A 22,878-nucleotide genomic window follows, 5' to 3' on the forward strand; every position below is an offset into this window, starting at 1 on the left:
ACATTCATATACCACAACTTGTTCAGCCATTCCCTAATTGATGGGCATCCTCTTAATTTCCAGTTCTTGGCCACCACAAAAAGAGCTGCTGTAAATATTTTTGTATATGTGGGTCCTTTTCCCATTTTTTGATCTCTTTGGGATACAGCCCTAGAAAGTGGTATTGCTGGGTCAAAGGGTATGCACATTTTTATAGTCCTTGGGTCATAGTTCCAAATTTCTCTCTAGAATTTGTCCTGTGCTTTTCAAAGTGCTTTCAAACATGCATAATGTTTTGCACACATGCGCTAGGTGCTAGGGATACAGTTACATGCTTTCTCATTGTATCTTTAGGAAAGCTCTGTGATTTCCAGATAACAGAGTATCCAAGGTTTAGTTGAGTGTCTGCCACATAGTAGCTGCTTAATAAGTTGATGGACTGTTATATTACTATGTTCTGTATAACAACAGTCTTGCTTGATTTATAGTAAGTCAGACAAAAGTGACCTACCCTCGAAACACAAGGGGATTTGTCCTGGTCATGGGGAGAATTATGCTTGTTACCATTGGCTTAAATGATGCCCAGAGCTGGAAGGGTAGGGTTGAGGCTTGAGGAATCTCTGAGTTCTGTCACCAGCCTGAATAAAAGATGCCTTAAGCATAATCCCTACTGGGAGAAGGATATTCGTTCTTCGTGAAATCAGAACCAGTACTGGAGAGTGATCTTTGATCAGGATAGGAGAGGTGTTTGTACATTTAAGGAGGGGGTCCTAGAAGTGGAGGAGCTACTCAAGAACCCAGTACTGGGTTGACCCTGGTCTTCGAAAGAACGTGCCAGTTGCAGCATTGTGACAGGGGGTGGGTTACCTTCTGAGTGCAGATGATCATAAGGCACAAGAGAGGTAACACGTGTAAGGATGGGGTTGATCACGGGTGGGGTGTGTGTGGGGGGGGTCACCTGTCCTACAGCTTGTTGCGGTTTATCTGCGGCTAGCGAGTCAATACTTTAAGTCACTGTTTGAAAATGCCCCCACCTGCACCCCAGCCCCAGTCCCACGACTCTACAGCAAGGGTTGGGAGGTTGGCAGGACCACCTCTATGTAAAGGAGGGGCGGGAGCGGGGGCGGGAACAGCCTGTAGTGGAGGAGGAGTCGGTTCGGGCCTCCCCGTCGCCTGCTTCTCTGATTGGCTTTTCAGGGCAGGAGGGGGGCGGACTCTGGGCTAACTCCGGGCCCCAAGCATTGGGCACCTAGAAAGAGGGTGGGCGTGGTTTTGTGAAGTCAGTTCCGGTTGGTGTAAAACCCCCGGGGCGGCGGCGGACTGGGCTCAGTCGCTTGTGAGCCGCTGAGGTACAGGTCCCCCTGGTCGGCTGTCCTCCTTGCGGTGTGGTGGGTTGAGCCTGGGAGCGAGAGAACCTCGGCGAGGGGATGGCGGCGGCAGCGAGGACGGCCGCCGCAGCGGGCAGACTCCTGTTTCTGGTGCTGCTGGGGTTCATGGCGCCCCCGGCCGTTGTGACTGGCTATATCGAGGTGGGTGCTCCTTCCCTGCCTTCGCGGGCCCGAGCACCGACCCTCGCTCCCTTCTCCCCTGCCCCCTGCTGCCTTCCGAGGGTGTGGAGAGTGGGTTTGCTGGGCGGGGGTTGGGGGGCCGCGGGCTCGCCCCCGGGGGGGCTGCCCTCCTTTCCACTCCTGAGGGAGGCCTGCGTGTGCATGGGGGCGGGGACGAACCCACGCCGATCTCCTCCCCACCCCCCCACCGATGGATGGAGTCCCCGTGATGGAGAGGGTCGGGTGCTGCAGAGCGGGGCCAGTCCTTCCCCCGCTCGCCTCCCTCCTCCTCCTCCTCCTCCTCCTTGGCGCAGTGCTCGGTGCTGGAGGTCGGTCGGCTCCTCCGCTGCAGAGGCCAAATGAAAGGCATCGAGGGGGGGTGTGTGCAGAAAGGCGAGGGAGGGGGCGCGCGCGTGTGGAAGGCACCCCTCCCTTGTCGCAGGTGAGGAAGGTGGGGAGAGGGCGCGCTCACTCTCCCTCCCTCACCTGCACCCACCCTTTTTGCCCCCCCCACTTTGCCCAATTCCCCGGAGATCCCCCGTGGCGCTCCCTCCTCCTTCTCTCCCTCCCGCAGGAATATGCGTGCCTCTCCCTGGCGAGTATTTTTGCGGCTTAGCCGTCTTGGCTAAGGCGATTGCTGTTCATCTGGGACTGCAGCTTCCAGACCTTTGTGTGACTGCCGTCCCTGGAGGGGGGGAGGTAAAGTGGGAGACTCTAAGTGAGAGGTGCCCTTGGTGGTTTGGTTCCCTCGCCCCCCCACCCCCCCACATCCTGTTACAAATAAAATCTTGGGCTAGGATAACGCTGAAAGGGAGAGCGAGCGCCTTTCTTCCAGGATCCTAAAAATTCGTACAGTCTTCTGTGTATGACCAGGGTGAGGCAAGGGGGATTCCCCACTGGAAAACGAGGCAGTGGATGAAGCCTCCAGCTTGGCTAGGTGGGTTTCCTGATCCGGATTTCCTGGTTTATTGTCCTTTTTTTTTTAATTTTAAAGTAACCTTGATGCCAGGGCGTGAAAAGAGGTTCGGGGTTGGATTCTAGGAAGGCTGGGGCTGCGCTCCGAGGATGCGTGTCAATTTCCTTCTGCTTTGCTGCTTCCCATGGATTTCTGCTTAATTAGGGGAGTCTTCCCTTCCTTTTTTTTCTCTTTAAATGTAAAGTCACCGCCTCTGCTGACAGACCTTTCGGAGAAATTTTGTTACTGACCTGTTTATCTGAATCTAATAAGCAAGGAAACACCTTTGCTAAACGGAATAAGCGTCTGTGATCTTCCCTCGCCTAGGTGTGTTAGGTGTTTAAACACCTACGCGAGGGAGGATTGCCTACCCGCAGACGTTTGTCCACTTTAGAGAAATGAGGGGTCTATTTTGTGAGTCTTAAAGCCTCAGCTCATTTCCCTCTAGTATTTTATTTACGTACCAAAAGTCATTCTGAACCTGAGGTGAGCTGTAAAATCTCTATAAGGTTTTGCTCGGTAACTTTTAATTTCGTGGTTTATTCAGAAATAATTCAAGCCACTGGAACATGCAGAACTTTTGATTCTTTAAAGAATCTGCAGTGTGGTCATGAGTTTGCTAGTTTATGTAAACCTTAGGTTGCCAAGTGAGATGTGGGACTTTATAAATAATCGGGTTCTTGAAATAGTGTTTGAACTGCTACACTGGAATGTGTTTTCTTGTGTAGTTGTTGACTTCACGTTTCTCTTCACTACTTTAAAAAATTTGAGTTGACCTTTACATTCGTGGTTGAAATGTAAGGCTCGTTTTGAATAAGTTTAGCATTAGCTTACGTTTTCCTATGAAAGAATCCCAGTTAAAATATATCTTTTTCCAAAAGAAAACATTTACTTATTTTCACAGCTAAAACTAATTCAGTTACATATTAAAACCTATATCTTTAATAAATATCCATTCGGAAATAATTGTGTGTTGAACGTTTTAGTGCATCATGTCTCCGAGAAACAAAAAGATATACTTTTGTGATTTTTTTTCTCTGTGGTTTTGCTGGAGAAAAAAATTTGATTAGGGAAATGGCTGGAGTGGAGGGTGGGACTGGGAGAAGTGGTAAAGGAATCCTGCCTAGGTTGGGATTTGGTTTTCTGCAGGAGTTAACTTGTTGGTAGATAAGAAATTAAGTAAAGAGGGTGTGTGAATAGCTATTGTCTTTCAAAATTTAACCCCCCCCAAACCTTTTAATTTAATTTTTGCAAACCCTTCATCTCAAAGGAATTAAAATTCAATGCTTTTATGAATTTTAGCATACATTTTAAACATTTTTAAGCAAAATGTTGAACTGTCATGCATTTTAAAGAAATTTTAGTGCTTTTAAAGAGTAAAAAGAGCAAGTAGTGAGAATTAGTTGTCCTCTTATTAAATTCATCAATAGGGTAAAGATATAAAAGGAGCAATTAATTAAAACAAAACAAAAGAGAAAGGTATTACTACTTGGGACCATCGTTTAAATGCTACTTAAAAAATTATCTTTCAGTTTTTGTTTAGGAGAAGTTACATTAATTAAACCCTCATTGAAAGAATTTGATTCTTTCATCTGCCTGCATATAAAGAGAATTTCTATACCTTGGAACTTAAGGTTGAAAGGAAGCTTAATTGAGAAAGTCTTTGGAAGTTCTGAACATAGCAAGAGTCCTTATTAAGACTCTCAGAAGGTATTCAGGCCAAAGCCCCGATCAGGTTGCTTGGCACAGAATTATTGGTTGGAAAACTTTTAGCGTTGCTTGGTGACGTCTGAATTAATCTCTTACACCTGTTGAAAAACATCTTCTGCCTGTAGGTCACTTCCTCTTTTACATCCGACACAAGGTAGTTTTCATCTTCCCATTTGACAATCTGGATACTAGGTTGAAACTGACCTCACATAGGGTTCCCTCTGGAATCAGAAAGCTGGTTTCCTTTCTCACATTTGAAAGCAGGTGATAGTTTTGATAAAAAACTTCCAGGACATTAAGAATCCAAATATGAAAATAGTGTTGTGGAGAGAGGAGGTCAGCCTTGTTTTGGAATGCCTAAAACAACAGTATAAGAGTGTCTTCTTTAATTATGATTTGGAGAGAAAAGTACACGCTTACTTAGGGGGCAGTGTCGTTAAAAACACATCACAGTGCTGTATAAAAATAATTTCAGAATGCGGTATCCTAAATTTACAAATGCCCTTCATTGAAGAGTTATTTCCTTCAAGCTTTTAGAAATGTCTGTTACATTTTTTTTAACAGCAGTTTTAATGGTTGTATACCTTTTGCATCTTTACCCTCCCCCCAGTAGATGTTTTCTTATTTTTAACTGTTATTTATTGAACTTTTTGACTTTTGACTTGGTAAATGATGAGTTTTTAAATTTATATTTCAGGCATGTTTGTAGCATTTTGAGATGTAATTAATTAGCTTTACTACACATTCACATTTGATTTAAATTCCTTTTAAAATTTTTGACTAATATTTTGCTTAAAATATATTAAGTGCTAAAACTGAAGTGCTAAAATAAAGAACAATTGAGTTTTAACTTGTCTGAATCCTACATTTTCAAAGATCAAACTTCTTCTGATGGAGATGGGGAAGAAGTATGAAAGACAATGGCTCCTCACTACCCTCTATTTAATTTCTTACATACCACCAAGCCATTGGAGGGATGTAGGTGATACAGCAGGTGTGTTTTTGTTATCCTTTATAGATTAAGACTTAAGCTCAAAAAGGTTAGAGAATTTAGTGACTAAGTAGGGCCAGGATCCATTCAGTGCTCTTTACATATCATACTGCCTCCTTATCTTTCTAGCTTTATGTGTTTTATCTGTAAGAACTCTAGAAATAAAACAAATTTGGTATCCTGAGCCTTTTATACAAAACAAACATAAATCACTAAATACAACTCAGTTCCTATAGATAGATAGATAGTAGATCTTTGTTGAGTGCAACTCAATTTGTGTAGAGGTAGATTTTTAGTGAAATGAAATAGATCACTTTGAGGCTTAAATGTATTTAGTACAGTATTTCTTGATTTTTTTTTTTGTATAGATTCAAAGAGTACATTCAGATATGTTCAAACAGAAATTGCTTTTATCTATCATTTGAACTACTAATTTGTAGCAAGTACTACAAACATTTACTCCTAAGGGGAATTTTTTTTACTAGATGATCTCATCAATTCAATTAAATCTATGTATATTGAGCTAGTTGCTTCTGTTATGCTAAGTGATGGGAGATACTTGCCCTGAAAAGGCTTACTGTCTAGTGGGTAATGAAGTAGTCAGGTGATGATGCTCTCGTAGACCCATTTTTAAAAGGTTTTTGAGCTTATCTCATAATACCTTTCAGAATATGAACTACATTTATCTATGTAGTTTTACATTAGTAAGACTCTTCCAAAATATGGATAGCTCTTTGTTTAGGATAACTAAAAACCTCAAATGCTAGAAATGTGTAATCTATTACTACTGTGTTATGTAATATTCAGCACTGAATTTTAAAGCTCATAATTTACCAAGTCAAAATATTGGGTCCAAAAGCTCAGTAACTAAAGTTAAAAATTAGAAAACATCTAGCTCAATTTTATAGTTTTATTATTATAAGGGGAGTAAAAATGTAAAAAGTATCCAACTATAAAAACTTCCGACCTTAAAAAAAATGTAACAGAAATTGTTCTAAAGCTTTTGAGAGAAATAACTTCAATGAAGAGATGTTAGTAAATTCTGAAATTACTTTTATGCATGTTGTGATGCTATTAAAATGACTGTCCTAAATACATGGATTTTTCTCCAATCCAATTTTTAATGATTTAAACCTTTTGGGAGGAAGATAGAAAGTAACACAGGCAGTCTTTTTAAAATACATTTTTATTTATTTCATTAAATATTTCCCAAATTACATGTAAAAATGTTACATTCCCTTTTTAAGAATTTTGAGTACCAAATTGTTTTCCCTCCCCTACCCCTTCAGAAAGGCAATGGATTATAAATGATGGATAAAATGTATATCATATATCATATAATCGAATATATAATACATGTGAAGTCATGCAAAACATTTTCATATTCATATGTTGTAAAAGAAAACAAGAAAACAAGAAAAATGAAAAAGCAGGCAGAAAATGAAGCAGGTCATCTCAAACTAGCACCCCAGGCTTCTGGTGGCCCTTCCTTAAGTATTTTATTCACCCCTTTTTTAGTATTTGTGAAAAAGCTACTAGTAGTAGTGTCAATAGAGTGCTATAAATAGAAGCCAGAGATTTCTGGGCTAACTGACCTCTGGCTTGTTTTCTTCCATCTATTAGCATTTGAATTCTTTCTTGGTTTAATAATGATTAACTTTTTAAACTTTAGGATCCTAGTACTTTAGGACAAGTGTATATAAGAGGTTAAGAGAATTGACCAGGTTCACTCAGGATCAAAATTTGACTCAAAATCTTGATACCCCACTTATATTTACTCCATTGTATCCATCTATTTTGCATGACATTTTTAAGCCATTTAAAATTTTTTCCTTTTTGTAAATCCTAGATTCTTTTTTGTCATTTGAGAGATGAGTTTGCATTTCTCTTCTGACATTGAGCCAAGGTTTCCTGAGTTTTATTACAGGATACTTTAACTACTACATAGGCTTGTGGATGGTGGCATCTGTTAATCACCTAGACTTTACCTTTAACTTTACCTTGTATTTGTATTGAATTAAAGTTGATAAATATTTGTGGCTTAAAAAATATTTTTCTGCAGAGATGCTTGCATTCAACAGTGTTTCTCCAAAGTGAGAAATAAGTTCATAACTTAGTATGATTGCTTCAGCCTATATGAATTTGAATTCAGAGGTTACATTAGCATTGGGGTGGGAAGAAGGTAATGACTTCTCAACTGCTAGATACTGGTGCGAGATACATGGTTCTTCTTCAAGGAACATGGATAATTTAAGAGATTGGTAAATCATTAGCAGTTGTTCAATTGTTACAGTCATGTCTTGACTCTCTGTGACCCCTTTTGAGGTTTTCTTGGAAAAGATGCTGGAGTGGTTTGCCATTTCCTTCTCCAGCTCATTTTACAGATGAAGAATCTGAGGCAAACCAGGTTTAAGTGACTTGCCCAGAGGCACTCAACTAATAAGTGTCTGAGGCCAGATTTGATCTTGGTGAAATGTCAGTCTTTCTGACTTCAGGCTGGCATGAAATCCACAACTTCACCTAGCTGCCCCGTCATTAGCTGAAATGATGGTTAAAATACTTCAAAGATGTTGAGGCTGTCGACCTGAAAGTTTGGTTAAGAAAAGGCAAACAGGCTAAATGCATACAGTTTATTCCCTTTAAGCTAGTGATTACATGATCATGGAGCCAGAAAAACTTCTGACTGCCTGATGGAAGAATGACCAAGCTTAAATGCACTTTACTGTGAGAAAGGAGCTTTCTTAGTTGAATAAGTTGTAAATTTAGTGAGACAAGACAATTAACAAAGTAGTGTCAGTTGGAATTTATGATTCCTGGATATCCAGCTTTCTTCTGTATAGCATGTGTCTCTGTGATACAAGATAAGGAAAAATCCCACTACTCTGGTTGTAGGCATCCTGTCATAAACAGGTCTTTGAAATTGCTGACACAGTAAAGGGCACTTTTAGAGCAAAGCAGTCTGATTGATTAGTTCAGGCTTGGGCCCTTATTAAAGTGAAAAATTTATATTAAATGATTATCAAGGCCACACATGAATTTAGCCCAGCTAGCCTATTAACTAACCATCTTGCCTGAGCTTAGTTTAGTGTTCTTGAACAATGGATAATTTGGACTAAGTATAAGAAGAGGTACTCAGAAAGTGAAGTTATGCACCTGGGTAATTAATTGGGAGGTAGTTGTACATGGGTGTGGGTTGACATTTATTAAGCACCTGCTGTGTACCAGGCATTATGCTAATTAGTCATTGAGAATACAAAGAAAGGCAAAAACACCTCTACCCTCAAGAAACCAATGGGGGAAGACAACATGCAAACAAATACATCCAAACAAAAATATGGAATTAATTGTGGAGATATTCTGAGGGGAGTAAAGACTGTAAGAAAGCTAGAAAAGGTAGGAAAGGGGCCAGGTTATGAAAGACTTTAAAAACTCAGTAGAGCAAAATATTGAAATACTCAGAGGTTTTTTCTAGCTAAAAAGTGAAGGCTATCTATTGTCATGGATGTGACTGTTAGCCTTGCGTGATTTCTTTATTAGTTTAATGGATAAAATACCTTCTCAGCCTCCCCTTTAATTACCTTCTTTCCAAACTATATATCCAGCCTGATAATACTTAACCTCTCCCACCCTTTTCCTCTTTAAGGCTTAGGTATTATCTCTTCCTTTTTTAGAATCCTTATCTCTCCATTCCCCCTCCCCCTCTTAAATTACCTGGTATTTAGTTATTTGTATCACACCCAGAACCTCAAGCTCTTGTCTTATAAATGTAAGTTTCACGTTAAATTACTCATTTTCAACCCTGGGGAGGTGTTGTTCTTTGGGATCTTCAGAGATAGGCTTATTGATTCCCACCCAGAGTTCCAGAACATAGCTTTTGTCTAGATTTCTACAGATTCTGGTAAAAGGGCCTCAATTTTTTTTTTTAAGTTTTTTGTTGGTTTTCAACATTCACTTCCATAAGTTTTAAAATTTCTCGCCTTTCCTCCCCCCTCCCCAAGACAGCATGCAATCTGATATAGGCTCTACATCATTCCTATTAAACATATTTTCACAGTAGTCATGTTGTATAGAAGAATTAGAACCAATGGGAGGAACCATGAGAAAGAAAAACAAAACAAGAAAATAGTCCTGTGGGGCTCTGTATTCAGACTCCAGATTTCTTTCTCTAGATACGGATGTCATTTTCTATCTTGAGTCCTTGGAAATTGTTTTAAGACTTTGCATTTCCGTGAAGGGCTAAGTTTATTAGATACAGTCTTAGAACACTGTGACTCTTACTGTGTATAATGTTCTCCTGGTTCTACTTACTTCACTCAGCATCAGTTCATATAAATCTTTCCAGGTTCTTCTGAAGTCCTCCTGGTCATCATTTCTTATAACACAGTAGTATTCCATTACATTCACATACCACAGCTTATTCAGCCATTCCCCCATTGATGGGCATCCTCTCAATTTCCAGGTTTTGGCCACCACAAAAAGAGCTGCTGTAAGTATTTTTTATGCGTGGGTCCTTTTCCCATTTTTATGATCTATTTGGAATACAGCCCTAGAAGTGGTATTGCTGGGTAAAAGGGTATGCACATTTTTATAGCCCTCTGGGCATAGTTTAAAATTGTTCTCCAGAATGGTTGGATCAACTCCACCAACAATGAATTAGTGTTTCAACTTTCCCACATCTTTTCCAATATTTATCATTTTTCTGTTTTGTCCTGTTAGCCAATCTGATAGGTATAATGTGGAATCTCAGGGTTTTGATTTGCATTTCTCTAATCAATAGTAATTGAGAGCATTTTTTCATATGATTATAGATGGCTTTAATTTTTTCCTCTGAAAACTGCCTGTTCTTATATCCTTTGACCATTTATCAATTGGGGAATGACTTGAATTCTTGTAAATTTGACTCAGTTCTCTATATATTTTAGAAATGAGGACTTCAGATCTTTTGAAAGCATTCAGTACACTCAGTAATAATGCCTGTCAGTACTGGACAACTTTATTTCACCCCACAGAAACAATGCCTAAAACCACAATGGACTCAGGTGCCTGTCAGTCCACTCTCCTTCTTTGCTACCCTAAAGACATTGCAAGCCTTTAGCCTTATTGTATGATCCTCAGTGTTTGGTTTCTCTGGTTTCTTCTCTCAGGAGAGACTCAGTCAACCTCTCACATTCTAGAGCTCCATTTTTTATCCCAGGCATTTATCTGTAGACCTTCCTTCATCCTTACAGTTTTACCCATACTACCCTAAGGGATTGAACTCTCCAGGAAAGGGAAATGGATTTGGGGATTGATAGACAAACTCCTTCCAGTTAGACCTACGTCTACACAATGTCTTTGAATGAAAGGCAAAGTCCATGTTTTGATTATAGCTCAGTGCTCTGCAACTCTTGCTGTTTTTCCAGTGTTGGTGCCAATGTTTGATCCACCATACACGAAATCTTATCAGGACTGCCATCTCTTGGGCTTCTGCATAACTGAACTCTTGAACCCCTCCACTGCCCTAGCAGCTGCCATTTCTCAGTCTTAGAAGCTTTATTCCTCCTGCCTCTCTGGCAGCATCCTCTGTTGAGTTATGCAGAAAGACAATCAATATCTAGAAATCCGGATCTGTGTTCATACTTCTCCTCCTTTCTCCTCAACTCAAAACTGACAGCTTTTATTTTGCCCTCTTTTATAGACTCATTGTAAAAGTATGATTCAAATCCATAGTTACTCATTCACCAAGATGTCTTCAGTCATCTCAGTGAGTCCTGTTTTGTCACTGGTTTGCATTTGGGTACCCTACAAGTCTACTTTATAGCTCCCAATATAACGAACTCTGAGGGCAAGGGCTTTCCCCCATTTTTGTATACAGGGTTTTGTATTAAGGTGAATTGAACACTTGATCCTGATTAAGATGAAATGACTAGGTTTTTTGAGCTGATGGTAGAAAGCTATACCTGGTTTATAAATCACTTGCATGCTAAATGGCACAATTAAATAAATATTTGCTTTCTGCCACTCAGAGAGTTGTGGCAAAACTTTGTGCAAAAGTTCTATTTGTGGGTTCCAGTATTATGAAAGAAAAGCTGTTGTGAAAGCAAGAGCAACTTTTTAGAGAATCTTATTTTTTAAAAAGAAATTTAATTTATTGTATTTTTCAACGTTTACTTCTGCAAGTTTTAAATTTTCTATGCTTCCCTCCCTTACTCCTCCCCAAGACAGTGTGCCGTCCTCTTTCTTATTAAACATATTTTCATATTCGTCGTGTTGTATAGAAGAATTAGAATGAATGGGAGGAACCATGAGAAAGAAAAAACAGAACAAAAAAGAGCAAATAGTATCCTTCAATCTGTATTCAGAATCCATAGTTCTTTCTCTGGATGTGGATGGCATTTTTTTGTCGTGAGTCTTTTGGAATTGTTTTAGGTCCTTGCATTGCTGAGAAGAGCTAAGTTTATCAAAGTCAGTCAACACACAATGTGGCTGTTACTGTGTATAGAGAATCTTTACAAGCCCCTAAATGCTTTTACCCTTGCTGACATAATTTTTTAGTTTATCATCTTTAGGTTTGGTGAACACCATCTTTTTTAAATGCTCTTGCCTCTAGAAGCTGAAGGGACTATCCATCATTTAAAATATCTGTGTAGATTAACTCACTCATCTTCTTTTCTGCCTAACACCTAGTTGAGGTGACAACATCAATACTAGGAGGTAAAAGAAATTGTTCTTTTCTTACATCCTGCATTTATGATCCTAAATTTACTCCAGGACCCAAAATCTAGACTTGTACTTATTTAGATTTGTACTTGCAAATGAACTTTTGGAACATACTTACATTCATGAAATTGAAGAATTTTAGTGCTAAGGACCCCTGAATCATTTTGTCAGACTTCCTGGGAACCAAAGTCTGAAGCAATTGATGATTATCATAACAAACATTTATTGCATGCTTTCCTGTATGTTTAGATTTTTTGCATGATAGACAAGAGTAAAAGGTTTTCCATGTCATTTGCCCTTAAATTATTTCATTCTAATTAGCCTTAGTTCTTTTTCTTCACAGATTTTGGTTGAATTTATAAAGAATTCCACTAATTTTAATTTGTGGTATACAAATCAAACTGTAGACTAGGGCAAGTAATGTAATTCATATAATTTAGATCTTTAAAGTCAGTTTATCATGAGATTTAGCCTTGTTTACAAAGTCTAATTGAAAACAAGATTTCTCATTATATTGATGCTATTTCAGTATTAGTATATTTTTAGATTCTTTAACCTTCCAGGCTATACAGTCATTTCAATTTAAATCTGATCAGCCCTGCTAATTATTATGTTGCATAGTCTAAAGTGATAGTGATGAGAACTTAAAAAATATTCATCTGTTTTAATAAATATTTTTTATCCATCTAAGATTTCTTTTGGATTGGAAACCATGTTTTAGTTTAATCTAGTAAGTATTTATTAAGTACTACTTCATAAGAGACAGAATAATGATTGACACATACAAGGTCTGTAAATCAGCATATACATCTGTTAATACCAACGAGGAAATAAAGGCATACAGATGTTAAGTGATTTGTCCATGGTCACTATTCTGTCTATGGTGTGCATGTCAAGCTTTGGTGGCTATATATATGTGTATGTTTTCTCATATATATATATATTTTTGAAGCTAGTTTGAAGGGAAGAATACTAGAATTGGAATAAGAAGACCTAGGCCAGAGTCCTAACTTTGTCATATCCTATATGACCTAAGGGCATATTTCATTATTTTCATTAAGAGGTATACTCTCTAGAATGAAGTCTCTACCGTGCTTAATCAGACCACCTCTGCAGTACTGCATTTAGTTCTAGGTGCCATATCTTCCTAAGTATATTGATAAACTGGAAAATATACAGAGGATGGTGGATGGCTAAGGGCCTACATGTTTATACAGTTTGAGGATTAGTTGAAGGAACTAGGATTGTTTTCCTGGAGCAGAGAAGATTTGGAAGGGTAGTAGAGTGAAACACTTGATAATCCTCCCCAAGTATCCGTGAAAGCTATCAGGTAAAATAGAAATTGGAATTTTTCTGTTTGGCCCTAAAGGACAGAACCAGGAGTAATATTGGAAATTGGAGAACCATATACCTGCTAAATAGAAAGATAAACTTAATAACAATTAGGCAACTGGCCCGCATTGGGAAGGTAGTAAGTTTCCTTTTTCTAGAGATGCTCAAGATAATGCTTATGGACAATGTATAGGGAATTTTTGATCAGATACAGGTGGACCTCTGAGGTCCTTTCCCAGTATGAGATTCTGTGACATCTAAATTATGGGCAATAATATTTTATTACCAACTCAAATGATGTAGAGATGAGTTGTAAAGTGCTATAAAAGTTGTGAACTATTATTATTACTGTTACTTCTGGCAACTTAGGAAAACTGGCGTTTGACTCTCCATCTCAGTTCTCCATTAGTTTACAAGAATAACTCTGTCAATTTATTTTATTTTTTCCCTAACACCTGGGAAAATTACTGTTAACATTCTCTAATATACCAGTCTAATGCTTTAATATATTAATGGAACTTTGAGCTCAGTGTTGGTAGTACCTTCACCTATGATAATTCTATCCTGCCTATACCCTCTCATCCTATGTGCTCAGGGTTTCTCAGAAAGGGCAGTTTCATCTTTAATTCCCATTAAGCATATCCATGTAGTTTTAGCTGTGTATGTTGTGTTTATTAGATCTGAAGAGGCTGAATTTTTTTCATAAGCGGCATTCATGGCTTGCAATCTTGGAAAGATTACAAAGCATAAAATAGATTTTAAAGTAGGTACTATGACTTTAAAAAAATTATTTTTCCCCATTGCATGTAAAGCAGTTCTTAACATTTTGAGTTCCGTGTTCTCTGTCTCCCTCCTTTCCCTGCCCCTCCCAACAGTAATCAATTGGATTTAGGTTATACATGTGCAATCATGCGAAGCATATTTCTGTATTAGTCATGTTGTGAAAGAACACAGAGACCAAAAAAACTTGAGTTTTTTACCCACGTTAAAAAAAATAAAGGGAAAAATATTATGCATCAATCTGAATTTAGACTTCATCAGCTCTTTCTCTGGAGGTGGATAGCATTATTCCCATGAGTCCTTTGGAATTGCCTTGAATCAGATAGCTAAGGCCTTCTCCCCAATATACCCCCTTCTGTCCTCCTCTGACACTACCACCACTCTAGTGAAGGCCCTCATTACCTCACACTTGTATTACTGTAAGAGCCTGCTGGTGGGTCTGCCTGCCTCAAGTTTCTACCTACTTCAATCCATCCTCTATTCAGCTACTAAAATGATTTTCCTGAAACAAATCTGATCATGTCACACACCTTCCCCCCCCCAACTCATTTTTTCCAGTGATTTCCTTTTGCCATCAGGACCGAATGCAAAATGCTCAGTTTGGCATTCAAAGTAATTTGTAGAAGCCCTTCATAACCTAACCCACTCCTACGTTTTTCCAATCTTCTTAACACTGCTCTTCAACACACGCTGTGACACTGGCTTCCGGATTGTACCACCAAAGTCACTCATCTTCTCTGAGCATTTTTTCTGGCTGTCCCCCATGTGTGAATTGCTTTCCTTCCTCTACTCTGACTATTGACCTCCCTGGTTTCCTTGAAGTCCCAACTAAAATTCCACCTTCTAAGGAATCTTTCCCTAATCCTTCTTAATTCCAGTGTTTTCCCTCTGTTAGTTATTTCTTATTTATCCTGTGTGTAGTTTGCCTTCTACATTTATTTGTCTGTGTGTTGTTCCCCTACTCAATTGTAAATATTTTTTGTATCCCCAGCGCTTAGCCCAGTGCCTGGTACATAGTAGGTGCTTAGTAAGTATTTTTTAAAAATCTTATTTAATGTTTAATTTTTTCTCAATTACATGTAAATTTTTTTTTTAGATTTTGAGTTCCAAATTCTTTCTTTCCTCTCAGCCCTTGTTGAGAAGGCAAGCAATTTGACATAGTTTATACATGTATAGTTGTGCAAAACACATTTCCATGTATGTCATTCTGTGAAAGAAAACACAAAAATTCAAGAAAAATATAGAAAAAATATCTTTGATTTGCATTCAGGGTCTACCAGCTCTTTCTTTGGAGATGGACAGCATCTTTCATCATAAGTCCTACGGAATTGTTTTGGATCATTATATTGCTGAGAATAGCTAAGTTATTTATAGTAAGTAGATCATCATGCAATATTGCTGTTTATTGATTTTCTTTCTTCTAAAAGAAATGTAGTTGATTTGGTAAGTATGGTAAGTTTCATGTGTGAACTTTCATTTGAAATCATTAAGTTTTTTTCCCTCTACCTAAATATGTGATTTTCCCCCCTTTCAAAGGCATTGAGAAGGCAAGATTATAGGAACTGGACACTTTAGTTGTATCATTTTCACCTGTCCCTATTTGGAAAATAAGTGAATATTAAATTTTCTAGAAATTGTTATGTGAATTTTTAGAAATTGATCATGATAGTAAAGGAATCACAGTATCACCTACCAATAAAGTTTGTGATTTATTTTGCTATTGCAGTTTGTTTTTCGTGGAATTAGTGTTTAGAGGAAAATTAAGTAGATTAAAAAAACTTTTATTGAAATTGCTTTTTTATACCATCTACATTTCTCACTTTATCCTTTCACCCATCTTCTTCTAGGGAGCCATCCTTTATAGTTAAAAAAAAGGAGAAAAAGTAAGCTCAGTTGTTACAATTTTTTTACATTTACATTGTTAAAATAATTGTGTGTTGTTTTCCTTGTACTTATTTCACTTCACATGCTTTAGTTCATGTTAAGTCTGTGTTCTCTCTTCCTCATGCTTATTTCTGCAGCACAGTAATGTTGTTTGCCAATGGATGGATTCCACTTTGTTTATAATTCTTTGCTACCACAAAAAATATCACTATGTTTTGTAGAATGTAGAACTTTTAAAAAAATTTACTTGCTTGGGATAGATATCTAGCAGTGGGATGTCTTAGCTGTATTCTTTCTAAATAGCAGGGTTAGAATTTTAGCAAATACAAGGTTAGACAGAGGTTTCCAAACTTCTTTGGCCTACTGCCTCCTTTAAAAAAAAATTACTTAACTCGCTCCCCTCCCCACCACCTCAGGGTTCAGCTTAACCATTATTTTTATTCACTTCCCCCAGTTGTACCCCACACTACTACTCCTCCTCCCTCTAATCATTCCAGCGTCCCCCACGGGCGGGCAGCACGGCCCATTTTGGGAACCTATGGGAGAATTTGGAAGGCTTTCTGCACTTGTGTTAATATTCTGATTCTTTCCTTTGAATCCTAATAGCATACTGGAAATGATGAAATAATGAAAGCTTGCTTCAGAAGAGAGTTCTGTTCTTCAGAAGTATATGCGTCTTTGGAATGGTTACCTTATTGTTTAATTATCAATGTTAGACGCAAGTGCTTGCTTTTGCCATCCCCTTTAGGTTATCTTAAAACCATAAGCTCCCTTAGTGGGGATCTTTTCTTGGATTGCTCACTCATATCACTAGTAGCATCTCAGCAAAAAGTTGTTGCTAGAGCTACTGGAAACATTATAAGCACACATTAACAGGTTGCAAACTATCCTGCTAGATACTTAGTAAAGTTCTTTTCCCCTAAAGTGATAATCCAGGGATTCTTGCCCTTTTAATAGCCCTCATAGCTTAAGACTTTTTTTGTATCACTGTACTTTTCAGGCCTCTTAATTTAATGTGTTTTAGGATTAAATTCATTCAGATTTTTAAAAGAACGATAGTTTCTTTTAAAGTACATCATTCCTTCACCATTCAAAAACTCTTCTTTAATCTGCTTTTTATTTTCAAATTATAAATCCTTTTAAAAAAACTGGATAGTGAACTTGTCCTTTGTGAGAAGAACTGGACTCGAATCTCAGAGGATAAGAAAGATGTAGGTGGGCTGGGATTAACTTGGATGGAGATGGTACAGACTGACATCAGAGGTCTGTCAATATTAACGTGCTAGACTGGTGTGTCAGAGAATGCTACAACTATAATTTGTCCAGCTGTTAGCAAAAATTATGATGTAGTAATTCTTGAGGACAAGATGGAGAAATGTGGCTCAAGTAGAGTCAGATGGATTTAGAACTCGTTGAATGTAGAGACCTCAAGAGTTGTCATTAATACTTTGTTGTCATAGTGGAAGGACATCCTGTACTGTTGATCAGTTTTGTCAGTGACTGGGATAAAAGCATGGAAAACATTCTTATTAAGATGTACTGGTTGACACAAAGTTAGGAAAGATAGCTAACATAGGGATATCCAAAATGAATTAAAAAGGTTTTTACAGGCCAGAACAGAGTACCAAATCTAATAAGAACAGCTTTAATAAGGATAAATGTATGTAAAGTGTTTTTTTTTTTTAAGCTACAGAAACCTAGGATTGGAGAGACTAAGGGATAATTATTTCAAAGCAGTTTATTTGCAAAGGGATCTGGTGGTTTAAGTGAACTGCAAGCTCAGTGACTCAGCAGGCTGTGTCCATTTAGCTTGAGAGATAGATAATATTTTGTGGTGATCATACCACATCTGTAATGTTCTGTTCAGTTCTGGGTGCAGTGTTTTAGAAAGGTTTCTGAGTTTCATATGAAGATTAGTTAAGGGAACTGGGAATTTTTATCCTAGAGAAGAAAAGACTGGGGGCAGGGTAGATGGAACATGAAAGCTGTTCTCATGTATTTGTGCGTCTGTCAAATGAATGATTATGCTTATTCTACTTGGTCATAGAGGTCTATACTAGGAACAATGGGTGAAAATTGTAAAGAAACATCTTTAGATTTGATGTAAAGAAAAAATAGTTAGCCAAAAGTGAAATTGCCTGTTCTGAGAGCTAAATCAAAGAATGTGTGCAGTTCAATCACTGTTCTTGCGTAATTTTAAATTGATTTACAGAACTGTTGTTAAGACTTAACACCTCCACCAGTAGTGCATTATTTCTGTCTTTCCATAGCTTTTCCAACACTGCTTCCATCTTTTGTCATCTTGGTCAGTTTACATGGTGTGAGGTGAAACCTCAGCGTTGTTTTTTATTTTAAAAGTTATCTCTATTGTTATGTAAATATAATTGAAATAAAAGTATTTAGACATCTCCTTTGTCAAGCTCCTTTATTCCCATGGCATCATTAGTTGTTTTAAATTTGCATTTCTTATTATTTTCAGTATTTGGAGCTTGTTTTCATGTGGTTATTTAAAGTCTCCAGTTCTTCTGAAGACTTAATATCCTTTGCCTCTTTCTCTCTTATGGAATCATTTGTGCCAGTTCCCTACATATTTTGGATGTTAGACTTTTATCAGTAACATTAATGTATTTTTTCCCCTTCTGTTTCTCTTTCACTTTTGTATTTATTGATCTTATTTATGCAAAAGCATTCAAATTTTAGGTAGTCTGACAACAAATGAGACAATGTATTTAAAACACTTTGGAATTTCTGGTTCATAAGCTGTGTACTTTATTTATATCACTCCACATTGCCCTGTCAAAATGGTTGTACCAAAAATACGTTAGTGTATCTATCTTTTCATCACCTCTACAATGTTGATTTCCATCTGAAATGAAGTTTTTTGTTTAATAACTAACTTCACTATCAAGGGCAATGAAGCCACCACATTTGGACTTGAATGTCAGAGTCGCAGGTATACTTGCAAGGAAAGAGGAAATGAAGCAGAAGAAAACAAAGATGGAGAAAAGACTACCTGAAGTTTGCACAAAAAGAGATCCATGCTCTATGTGAAACAAATTTTAAGATTTTCAGTAATGTGGTCTTATTGTAGCTGCAAGAAAGGAAGATGTTTTCCAGGGTGTGGGTGGGGGAAATTCAGGTCTGATGACTGAATAAAGGTGACTGAGAGAACATTAATCATAACTAGTACATGTTTATATGTAATTTTTATGAGAATCTACATACACGTAGAGAGCATCCTTGATTAAGGTATTATTAGAAGTAACTTTACATTTTATTTTCTTTTTGTTCTGATCTTAAATGGCAAATAAAATGAGCATATAGTTTGGAATAAGATAGGATTGTCCATGAAACTCCAGATCTCTGTTATGTAGAGCTTGCTCTTTTAAAGTAGACAAAAAATTTAACATATAACTTCCTTGTCTAGGATTGTTTCTTGCCTTCCATTCAGCTCTCATTTGGGAGTGTGGAAAACAAAGCAAAACGCTCAGGCAAAGCAAAATCCTTCATTGACCATGTCCTGAAAATGTATGCCTCTGTCTCTTTCTTGAGTTCATTATTGAGTCAAGAGGTAGCATGCTTCACCCCATTGTGGTTGATCAATGCATTGATTAAAGTTCTTAAGTCTTTCAGAGTTGTTTGTCTTTGTAGTAATGTTACTGTATAAGTTAATGTTCTGGTTCTGCTCACTTCATTGCATTGGTTCATGCAAGTCTTGCCAGATTTCTTTGAAACCATCTCTTTCATAATTTTTAATACTTTAATAATGTCTAATTATATTCACATACCATAATTTGTTCAGCCATACCTCAGTTCGTTTTAATTCTTTGCCACTACAAAAGTGTTACTACAAAAATCTTTTATAAATCCTTTTCCTCTTTTTTGATCTCTTTGGAGTATATGCCTAGTAGTGGTATTGCTGATCAAAGGGTATATAGTAGTTCATTTATGGATATCTTTCCAAATTGCTTTCTTTTATTTCAAATTAAATTTTATTTTTAACATGTAAGTAAAATCTGTATTTTCTATCTTTTTTCTCCTTCCCCTATTGAAAAAACAAAACAAACAGCTTGTAACAAATAAGCATAGATAAGCAAAACTGATTACTGTATTGATTATGTCTCCCTGATGTCTAATTGTTGCCCACCATGAGTTTATCACCTTTTTTTTTTCTTCAGGAAATAGGTAACATGGTTCATCAGATAGTCCTTTGAAATTTTGGTTATTCACTGCATTAATCAGTACTCCTATGTCTTTCCAAGTTGTTTTGTCTTCACAGTGTTGTTTTTGTATAAATTGTCCTGATTCTACATACTTAGCTCAACATTATTTCATATAAATCTTCCCAGGTTTCTCTTAAGTAGTCCCCTTTATCCAAAGCTCAATAATACTCCATTACATTTATGTTCTGTAATTTCCACCACAGAAAGGACTGCTATGAATGTTCTTTCTACTTAATAGTATTTTATTTTTTTAAATTACATGTAGAGATAGTTTTCAACATTCACTTTTGTAAGAATTTGAGTTTCTGTTATTTTCTCCCTTCCTCCTCCCCCTTCCCTTAGACAGCAAGCAGTCTTAATACAGGTTATACATATACAATCATAGTAAACATTTCCGTTAGTCATGCTGTGAAGGAGAATCTGAACAAAAAAGGGAAAAACCACGAGAAGAAAAAACAAGTGAAAATGGTGTGCTTCACCCTTCAATCAGACAGCATAGTTCTTTCTGTAGATGTGGATAGCATTTTTTCATGAGTCTTTCAGAATTGTCATAAATCATTGTATTGCTGAGAAGACCTAAGTCATAGTTGATCATTGCACAGTGTTGTTGTTACTGTGCATAAGGTTCTCCTGGCTCTGCTCACTTCACTTAACATCAGTTTCATGTAAGTCTTAATCAGGTTTTTCCGAAGTCCACCTTCTCATTTCTTATGATGTAAATATTTTTGCACATATAGGTTCTTTTTTCTCTTTAATTTCTTTGGAGGAATATGCCTAGTAGAGGTTTTGCTTGGTCAAAGGTATGCAAAGCGTATTACTTTTTGAATATAGTTCCAATTTGTTTTCCAGAATGATTAGACCAATTTTTAGCTCCACTATGAGTGTATCTATTTTTCTACAGCCTTTTCAACCATTTCTCATTTTCACCAATATGATGCATGTATAGTGGAACCTCCTGTTGCTTTAATTTTAATTTCTTTGATTTTTGGAGCACTTTAAATGTTTTTGTTAATAAATACTCTTTGATATTTTCCCTTCAAAAACTGTCTTTTTTATATCTTTTGACCATTAATCAACTTGGGAATGGCTCTTGTCCTTATAAATTTGAATCCAAATTTAAGCCAAATTTTTTCTAATTAAATCTTTTACTAGAATAATTCAGTGACAAAACTGATGTCTTTTAAAAAATATCCTACCTATCTTCTTGTGCTAATTAATTAATAAGGAAGTAGTCAAAATATGAGAAGCAGAAGAAGAGCTTACCTGATTTACAAATTGGTTAAGTCCTGTTTCTCAATGTTTTTATACATAGCCATACCATATGTAACATTTTATGTCAAATGTTTTCAAAAAGAATATTTGTGAAGTGCTTTGTGCAATGCTTGGCACATAGTAGACACCAAATAAATGTCAGCTTTAATTGTATTTTTAATAATTGTGTTAGGAATACAACGGTATAGATTATAATAATCCTTTTCAAGGAGCTTCCACTCTAGTTGGATTGTAATGGACATAAATAACAACAAGGCATGTCATTAAAGGTTAAGGAATGGGTAGGTGGCACAGTGGATAGATCACTGACCAAGAGTCAGGAAGACTCATCTTCATGAATTCACATCTGGTCTCAGACACTTGTTGTTTATTCTTCATTCTTGAAAAGAATTGACATCAGGAAGATGAAGCCATGACTTGCAAGTAGATTGAATTTATGTGAGGGAGGGTTGTGCAGAGTCACCAGCCTCACTCTCTTCCTCCAGATCTGGGTCCAGTGTCAAGCTATAGATCAGGACGACTGGAGATGGTCCTCCATCACTTAATAGTTTTGTGACCCTGAGCAAGTCAAAGTCTTTAACCCTATTTTTCATCTGTAAAATGACCTGGAGAAGGAAATGCCAAACTGCTCCACTATCATTGCCAAGAAATGCCCTAATGGAATCACAAAGAGTTGGACACAACTGAAATGATTCAAGAACTATGTTAGAAACACTCTTGACACTAAAAAGGTATCAACTAAAATTTATTACAGCAGAGTTCAGAGGAATTGAACACTTTGGCCAAAGCAGGGCCCCACCCTATCTTCAGGAGAAGGGAGCACTGAGTACAGAAACAAGATGAGTTATATACTGTTAATTCAAGACAGATCCTCCCACCAGGAGATGGCTTGGTCCTTGCTCCATTAGGTCACCATCTCCTGTACATGTCCATTATGTAACCCCCCTTAGTGTGATTTTTTTTTCCCCTCCCAAACATGTTTTAACATAGGACCCATGATGAGAAAATGGAGGGATAATTTTATGCGGGGTGTATCTGCTTTATATATGCATGGGGTTCATTAAGCAAGCACAGTGAAGAAAAGCCTTCTCCAGGTAACTCTAGGTCATTTTTCTTGGCTAGTTTTTAGCTAGCTGTAAATTTGGTTCCTTTATCAAAAACTTTGTAGTTTTCTGAAGGCCACGGTCTGTGTTGTCTGTCTTTTGATTGGTTGAGTCCACCTTTTTATTGTCTAACTTATTCTAAATGCCTTCATAAATTAACAATAACTTACTGTGGAAACTTAACTTTTGTTGTCTCACAAACTACAAATGGATGTGTAGAGGAGAACTCAAAATGAAAAAGCATGAGTGATTGAGAGCTGTCACTTCAAAGGTCATGGAAAAGAAGACACTGCATTTGGTATTGGTAGAAGAGAAGGATTTCAACAAGTAGAGAGATGTAGAGGGAATCCACTTTTTAAATACAGGGGATGACCTATATACAGTTCATAGCGATAGTAGAAGG

At 37.3% G+C, this 22,878-nt stretch overlaps 1 protein-coding gene across 3 annotated transcripts in view; it reads left to right on the forward strand.

Annotated features, from left to right (window-relative positions):
- The first annotated feature begins 1,230 nt into the window (after window positions 1–1,230).
- Window positions 1,231–22,878, forward strand: part of APLP2 (amyloid beta precursor like protein 2) — a 92,956-nt gene continuing 71,308 nt past the window's right edge. For all 3 annotated transcript variants that reach the window (XM_072611599.1, XM_072611600.1, XM_072611601.1), the window contains exon 1: window positions 1,231–1,508. In XM_072611599.1, the coding sequence (XP_072467700.1) occupies window positions 1,407–1,508 (102 nt within the window). In that variant the 5' untranslated portion in view covers window positions 1,231–1,406. The remainder of the gene's footprint in view (window positions 1,509–22,878) is intronic.

This window comes from Notamacropus eugenii, chromosome 5 (assembly GCF_028372415.1).
Source record: "Notamacropus eugenii isolate mMacEug1 chromosome 5, mMacEug1.pri_v2, whole genome shotgun sequence".
Lineage (NCBI taxonomy): Eukaryota > Metazoa > Chordata > Mammalia > Diprotodontia > Macropodidae > Notamacropus > Notamacropus eugenii.